The sequence below is a fragment of the Glycine soja genome, chromosome 18 (assembly GCF_004193775.1).
Source record: "Glycine soja cultivar W05 chromosome 18, ASM419377v2, whole genome shotgun sequence".
Lineage (NCBI taxonomy): Eukaryota > Viridiplantae > Streptophyta > Magnoliopsida > Fabales > Fabaceae > Glycine > Glycine soja.
Window position 1 is genome coordinate 3,693,755 of NC_041019.1, and position 8,156 is coordinate 3,701,910.

General features: G+C 32.6%; 1 protein-coding gene across 4 annotated transcripts; it reads right to left on the reverse strand.

Annotated features, from left to right (window-relative positions):
* Positions 1-1,606: 1,606 nt before the first annotated feature.
* On the reverse strand, positions 1,607-7,941 carry LOC114395329 (transcription repressor KAN1-like). 4 transcript variants are annotated; one of them, XM_028357074.1, is made up of 6 exons: positions 6,487-7,941; positions 6,127-6,203; positions 5,553-5,598; positions 4,992-5,148; positions 1,995-2,094; positions 1,607-1,908 (listed from the first exon to the last, which is right to left on the reverse strand). In XM_028357074.1, exons 1-6 carry the CDS (start codon positions 7,421-7,423, stop codon positions 1,789-1,791), a joined length of 1,437 nt encoding a protein of 478 aa, XP_028212875.1. In that variant the 5' UTR covers positions 7,424-7,941; the 3' UTR covers positions 1,607-1,788. The 4 variants fall into 4 exon arrangements, with proteins under 4 accessions (XP_028212875.1, XP_028212877.1, XP_028212876.1 ...); XM_028357076.1 differs by having other exon boundaries at positions 1,995-2,091; positions 6,487-7,940; XM_028357075.1 differs by having other exon boundaries at positions 1,607-1,905; positions 6,487-7,939.
* Between the last annotated feature and the right edge of the window lie 215 nt (positions 7,942-8,156).

Sequence of the window (8,156 nt, forward strand, 5' to 3'; positions counted from 1 at the left end):
ATGCAGTCATGAATTGACATCGTTGGATGAAAATTGGATAGTTTAAATTTCAAATACATATTTTAAGACTAATTATTTATCAAGATATATAAAATATAAACTGTCAAATCTTCATCTATATATCAGTTCTAATTAGTTCACTGCGTGAATGCATTAAATCTCTAAATTGCAGGGAATTTGAGTCCCTTAATTTGTTCATTCATTCATTCTTTTGATATCAAAAAACCTGTTTAATTATTCTATTCTCATTGCATTTGTACTGGTTAAATTTCTTTCAAGAAAGTGGTTGATCTACTAATTAAAGATTGCCATTAAACTCACAAAACTCTTTTATTTCTTTGCTTCTTTCTCGATCGACATGCTTCCTTTTCTTTCACTTTGATATCTAGCTAATTGCACGAAAGTCTCCAACTCCCCACCACAAATTGCCTTGCAATTTTTCCTTCCACTGCATAATATCCCTTGCCACGCGTTTGCTTCTTTTTTTCTTTGTTTTCACACGTTGTTGCATATATATACATTAATAACAAGATGACACATTCTTGATTCTTCACTACAGTCCCTATAACCTGAGAATGAGCTCGACCTACAAGCTAGTTGAATGTTGTCTTCCCTGTTATATATTGACTCTCTCCTTTCTTTGCTTGACGCAATAATTCATTTTCCTTCATTGATCTTAGCTTTCTTTACGTGTTTAGTTTTAAAATTATTACAGTAATCAGTAATCACTACATATTTTATGTACTTTTTTTTAAGACATATTTTATGTGTACTATTTTTCATTATTTCTTATGACAATTTAAATATTAACTTAATGATTCATGATTTAATAATGATTTGAATATGTTTAAAATATCTCATAAGTGACTAAATTATATTTTAGATTCCTAATAAATATTTCTGTTTTTTTTAATTGTTATTATTATTTAAGTGATGACATATTATTTTATAAATTAATTTTTTTAATATTATTAATGATTGTGATGATGCCATATTGTGGGTTAGAGACTTAAAATAAAAGTTTTAATATATTAGAAATTTAAAATAATAAAAGTTTAATAGAAAAATAAAAAAAATTGATGATTAATGAGACCTTAGATGTATTTAAGTCTTTAATAATTATTTGGCACGTGGTTTTATGGTCTCTTTGATTTGTACGTAAACCTCAAATTTTTAGGAACGCCACTTGTAAACTGTAATTTACTTGGATTGTTGGACCTAATAATAAAGTTTACATTGCTCTCATGATTTTCTTCCCATGTAAAATGCCACAACTTTTACGGAATAGTGTATAACTGTATATTTATATTGAATTTGGCTAAGTATTTGAGTAGGGTTTGATATATATATATATGCTGAGAAAAAAAAAATGAAATAGGACAAGAGGAAAAGAAGACGAGAATTGGACGATTTAATCAAAATAAGTTTTCTATTTTCTTTCCCCTTCCTTTTTATTTCTCTTCATTGTTCTTCTGCAGTAATTTGCAGCTGCTACATCAGTTTCTTTCCCTGTGCCTCCTCTCACCAATAAATAAAATATTAAATACAAGAAAAAGGCTAAACAAATTTGTTCATGAACTCGTAAAACTTCCAAAAAAGAATCAACTTTATAGAACTATATAGGGCTTTTAATTTTATTTTTCTGATTGAATATATATATATATATATATATATAGTACAACACCTCTCTATTTCAGGAAAGATTACGAAGTTTGTCACATGTTACCGTGGGTTGTAATTAAACTAATTAAGCAAACTAGCTAGAGACAATAAGGGAACCAATGAAAATTAGGCTTGTCCTTTGCCATTCCAATCTGGTCTCCCTAATGTGAACTCCAAACTTGGGTTCTTGCACTCTAAATTTGATCCTGACAAACTGTTCTTGAGTTGGGTTGAATCACACTCCTGCTAAGGGAAACATGCAATCATTCATACATGAGGGATGATACATTAATAACAACAAATATAAGTATATAACCCATGCTAATTAGTACCTGAATTTGATGCCCTCCTGATATTTGTTGTGACTGGAAGATTGGGGGTCTGAAACCATCTACGTCATTAGAGTTATTTTGTTGCCATGTTTCTCTACTGCTGATCAAATTGATCATTAAGATCACAAGGACACAAGCAAGTAAAAAGAAATTGAATTAGTGCCATTAATGCTCCTATATATATATATATATATACCAAACCGTCAGCTGCTAGAGTAAATAGTATATGTACTGATAATTTAAACGAGTTTCATACTGTTATTTAACTACAAATTAACATATATGTCTCACAAAAAAACAAACTATACATATCTTATAATGCATACTTATCATAATTATGAATGTCAATGCATTGCAAAACTACACTTTATGCGTGCTTTGTAATAAACTAGATGAATCTTCACCACAAGTTCAAACCACAAGCACTATGGAAAAGCTCATTAATTCACAAAAAATGCTCCTTGAGCATCTGAGCTTGGAGGGCAGGGAATACAGATGTTTTTGGCATATTAATTTAAGGACAAACATGGTTGGTAGGAGTGGAAATTTCTATTCTGGTCGAAGAAGCAATATACATCATATGTCCCAACTGAATTGCAACAAGACCATAGCATTCAAATCATGGTGGTGCAATAGAAAAACGAGAAAACACTTGGATTTAAGTAGCTCAAGGCTTTTAGGTTGAATCCACTATATATATATTGTGTTGGTGCATTATGTGTTTTTGTCTTGGACTATATTTATTCCAGAAGAGATAATCTTATTCAATTAGGGAACATTCACAGTAATTAGTAAGACTAATTCCAGTAGAATATTTTTTTTCATAGACTCACATCTTAAGACCAGTTCAAGAAGAATCAGATATCAACTATCCGTTGTTACTCTCCATTGATTGTCTTGTGAAACATATCATGTATCTTTTTGGCTCATTTTAACTCTTAATCCTAAGAGCCAGAAATACTTTAATGAATTACATATAAAAATATCAAAATCATAACTGACCAAGCAACATCATAGCAGATTAAGAGCCAACACACAAGAGAATAAAAAATTAAGATATTTGTTGTCTAATCATTGTCACGAAATATCTTCCATATATTTAAGTTTGTGCTCGAAATATTGTTACTTTTTATCAGACGTAGTTAAGATATCAAGACCCTGGAGGAGCAAACTAATTTAGCTTCTATAAGCTATTAGTTCTGGACATATAAAATTTCAAAGATAGGATCGCACATATAATTTCAATGAAGAAAGAATCGCAGCACGTACAGAAATTTGAAAGTGTCTTATATTTTGTGATCCACAAAAAGAAAAGAAAAATAGATTTAATTATTATAAGCTATGAAAATTTATTTTTTGCCCTTTTATGAAATTATTTTTGACCTGATATGCATGTATAGTCTTCTATTTTTATTAACCAGTGATTTAGTGATAAATGTATGTATAAATATGTGATATATCAATATAAACATAAAAATTTTAGTCGTTAAATTACTTTTCTTTGTGTGTGAATAGATATATTGCATTCAAAGAGAATTAATTAAAAAAACCTAAGCCTACATATTCCAATTATGATAAAAGCTGTCTATTCAATATTCACACACACTATATATATATATATGTGTGTATATGTATATAAAAGTAACAAAGGACTCATTGCGATGTGGTCAGGCAAGGCACATGCTAACTGCCAGTCATACGTACAATAGAACTCCATTATTCTAACTTACGATTATCAGCCTTTTGCTTCCATCAAAGCTGACATTTCTTTAATGAAATTTTTAAACCATTAGTTTAAGCTAGCTTACTAATTCAACCGTACGACAAACAGAAGTGGTGTTAGTCTAAAGTTTAGTAAATCCAGAAGCAGAGAGAGAGAGAGAGAGACCTCTCAATTTTTAGAAGGTCATGGTTATGATGAAGGTATAACTAGACGCATAACGTCAAAAGTAGTAAACAACTTGAAAGATTTTTATATGGAAGAACACCTTCTCCCCTCCCCAAAAAACAAAAGGTTACATGCTATCTTTACTTGCAAGAGAGGCAATTCATCCCCTCGTAGTATAAATCTATCTTTTACTCTTTTTTGGGGGAAAAAATAAATACTTAAGTATGCACATGCATGTATTTATATGTGTATGAATGTTTCCATTGTTATGTTAATCACTTAGTTGTATATTTTGATATAATTTGGGCAATGGGTAGTTGCATGAGAATCCATCCAGCATTTTCTGTCTCAATCTTCAAGATAAAAGCAAAGAAATGCCATTTCAAGTGAACTTAAGAAGAATACGCACATTTCCCCACACTATATATATGAGATATTTCAAAATACATTGTTAATAATTAGTAATGTAATCTTGAAGGAAGACCTACTCAATACGGAGGATTTAACCATTTGTGTTTTATGCATTCTATTCTATGCTAAGAATAGAAATCTATAGCATGAGGAGAATAACAATCATAATTTTTACAATATTCAATATAATTAAGATCAAATATGCATTGAGAGTCGTTATTAGTAGGTAGTAATAGGACACACACACATACACTTCTAAAGGGAGAAAAGAGAGGGGGCAAAAAGAAAAGCGAATGAGAAGCCTCGGGTTGCTTTCATTTTATCCTAATTAACGTTGGATTATGATGTCTTGTAGCTTTCTTTTGACATTGGCTACATATCTAAGGAGAAAAAAAATTAACTAATGTACAAAGATATATAAAGGAAGCAAAAGCGAGAAAGAAGAAAATCAAACACAAGTAGTAAAGCAAAAGCTGCCACAAGAACCCTTTTTATTCTTCATAAAAAAGAGTGTAATGGTTGGACGTGCGTTGATTTCTAGGAGATACCATGCAAAAGCAAAAGCAAATCAATCAACGCAGTGTCCCAAAACAAACATTAAAAATTTATGTCAATATAAAAGCACACAAAACATATGAAACAATTTTATATACATACTCTAAAAAGAGAAAGAGGAATTTATAATGGTATAATGTTACCTTGAAGAGTTACTCCATAGAGTGTTGTTGCCTGAAGAGTAGTCCATATCTTGTTGCAGTGGTCGATCAGAAAGGCTTCTTTGGTCTGAAAATTGACGCATTCCACCACTGCTTCCCATTGGAGACATGTCATCTTCTCCTGATCCATCTGAAAGGCCTACAACAATAACAATGACACAAAATTAATATTAAATATATGTATGTATATATGCATGCATGCACGCATCTTCATAAATTTTATATGATTTTTCTTGAAGTAATGTGCAAGTCTTGTTGATATCTTATATATATCTTAGTGAAAAAAAGCCTTAATTAGAAAGGTATACATGTGTAAGGTTAATAAAGGTTATATATATATATATATATATATAATACTTGGCCCGGTAAAAAAAAAAGACAGCAGCAGTAAAAAAATGTCCGAAAAGAACAAGGTATGGCATTTTCATTTATATATAGTTTTACATATGAACGAAATGAAATTAGCGTAAGAAAAAAAAAAGACAAGACTATATATGCTCAAAAAAGGAAAAAAACGGTTGAAGGTTGAGCAATATGAATTACCTGAAGAAGCAGCAGGCTTGTCAGTGGTCTTAACAGTTCGATACATCTGGGAAGTAGAAATCACATAAACAAGGCATTTTATTAATTTACAAAGGCATTTTCATTTCCACACTTTTAAAGAGAACTACAACAAGTACACACGTATAATATAATATAGTTATTCTTTTTTATGAAATAAATTATAAAGAAAAATAAATAAAATAGATGGTGATTCCCATTTAGATCCCCTTCAACATTGTCTCTCTCCCTCTCCCTCTTATGTTATAGCCTCTGGATTGTCTGTGGTTTCCTCATTAATCACGAGGTTTTGATGTTTGATAAGGTGGTAATGAGAGGTGTATTATTGGTAAATGAATATTACTTTTGTCTATTCTTTCTTTCTCTCTCTTTCTAGCTATAAGCAGAAGCTGTGTGTGTCTGATTTGTTTCAGACGATAAAGCCTCCTACTAAGCTCACATATACAGTCTTTAAATTCATCCACTCCCACATTCACTGCTTTCTTCATCGGCTAATGTGCCTCTTAGACACCAAAACAAACACAAGAGAAAGAGAGAGAAACTGAACATTGCATACCTGCAAATGGCTTTTGACATGAGCTAATGTGAGATCCTTCACATCCATGAGCTCAAGAACTGACTTTGGTGTAGCTCCTAAAATTCATCAGCTAAATAAGATTAGCCAAAAAGCCTAAAAGAGGAAAAGAAAGAAGAAGAAGAAGAAGAAAAAAACCTACCCAACAGTCTAATGCACATTCTTTCATTACAAGAAAAGAAGATATTATATGGCAAGTGAAACTAAAGTCAAAAGTTTTATAAATAAAAAATAAAAATTATATAGTATTTTTAAAAAGAAGGGACTGGAATTTGAAAGGAAAGAAGAAACAGTGGAAAAAAGTTAGGGGGAAAAAAAGATAAGTAATTTATCTTTAATTACTTTCATGGCCACCAAGAAGCTCCACAGCATGGACAAATCGAGCGTGGAGTGTGCTTGTCCACCGCATTCTCGGTGCTCTCATGCTCCTCTTTGCTGGCAACTTTGGCAAAAACCTTGATCTCATCAACCCTGCAGAGGTCTCATGAGAGGGTCCAAGTCCAACCCCATAGTGTGGTGATGATGAGTGATGGTGGTGCAATGGATGATGAGATTTGAAAGCCTCCCCGGAAATTCCATTAAACCTTGTGGCCGTGGCAGCCCTATACGCCGCGGTAGCAGCGGCGAAGTAGGGTGCAGCTGGAGAAGAAGAAGAAGACGAAGAAGAACACAGAGGAGAACAAGAAGAGGACAAAGAGGGATATGTTGGCATGTGATGATATAAACACATTTTGGCATGATGATCCTTGTTGTCTCTTGAATGTTCCGAGGGCAAGAAAGGGAATGAACGGTTGTGATACACCGGAATCCCCTTGATTGGCCTCAATCCTTCTGATGACACATCAAGCAAAGAAACCCCATAATTTATGTGACTCATGTGATTGGAGGAACTTGTAGTAGTGCTTGTCGTTGTTGTTGCTCTTGAAGCATTAGAATGGTGTTGAAGATGATGGAAATGAGCCTGTTGGGTTTGATAATAAGGGTTATTGTTGATGTTGTTGTTGTGGTGTGGTAGTGGTTCTTCAGGAACTCCTCCTCCTCCTCTTCCTCCTCCAACACTGAAATTCCTTCCCAAAGAAAGCTCAATGTGAGCTTGTGAAGGGAAATTTGTGCTTGTTGAATTGCGTGCCTCATAATTGATGCCACCACCACCACCAGATGTGTTGTTGTTGTTGCAAATCGAAGAAGAGGAAAAGGAAGTGCTTGGTGGACTTATGTGAAGGGAAAGATCAGGTGTAGAAGTTGAAGTAGGTTCAATGAAAATCCCTTCCAAGGGCATCTTTTTTAGAAGGGGTATATAGCTTGATGGTTACAGAGTATATATGAGATATAGAGAGAGAGAGAGAAAGAGGGTGCTTCTCTTTTCCTTTATAAAAACCAGATTTTGAGATTAAAGTGCAATATTCACAGCAAGGGAACTATGTAACAATCCTTTTGTTTTGTTCTTCTTCAGTGCCCTTCAAACACATAATGAAATCAATTTTTATTTTTTTTCTCTCCTCTATTTTTCCTTTGCTCTTTTTAGGCTTTCCCCGGGAAAGAATCTGGAAAGCTAAAACTCTTGCTATCTGAGAAGAAAACTTTGTGCTTTTGAAAGAACCAAAAAAAAAAAAGAATGATAATAATAATTATTATAAGAGAATTGAAGAAGATTGTACAAGAGAGAGAAAGCTAAGAAGAAAAAGGAAGAATGAATGATAGCAATCTTTAGTAAACAAAAACAGACATACTCAAGAGAAAGCGGAAGAGAGTGTGAAGAGAGAGAGAGAGAGGAGGCAGTGACGTTCACCTAACAGTGGAGAGATGAGAAGGGAAATTAATTTAATTTAATTTATTTTATAAATAAATGGAAGCAGAAAGAAAATGGAAAAGAATTCCAGAAAGGCATAGAAAAGAAAAACAGGTGGATTTGCGTTTTGTTTTCCTCGAGAGTATATCTTGGAAAATGACACTAGTGAGACGTATGATACACAAACATTATTATTTTTTAAGTGTTTTAATTATTTTTAAAT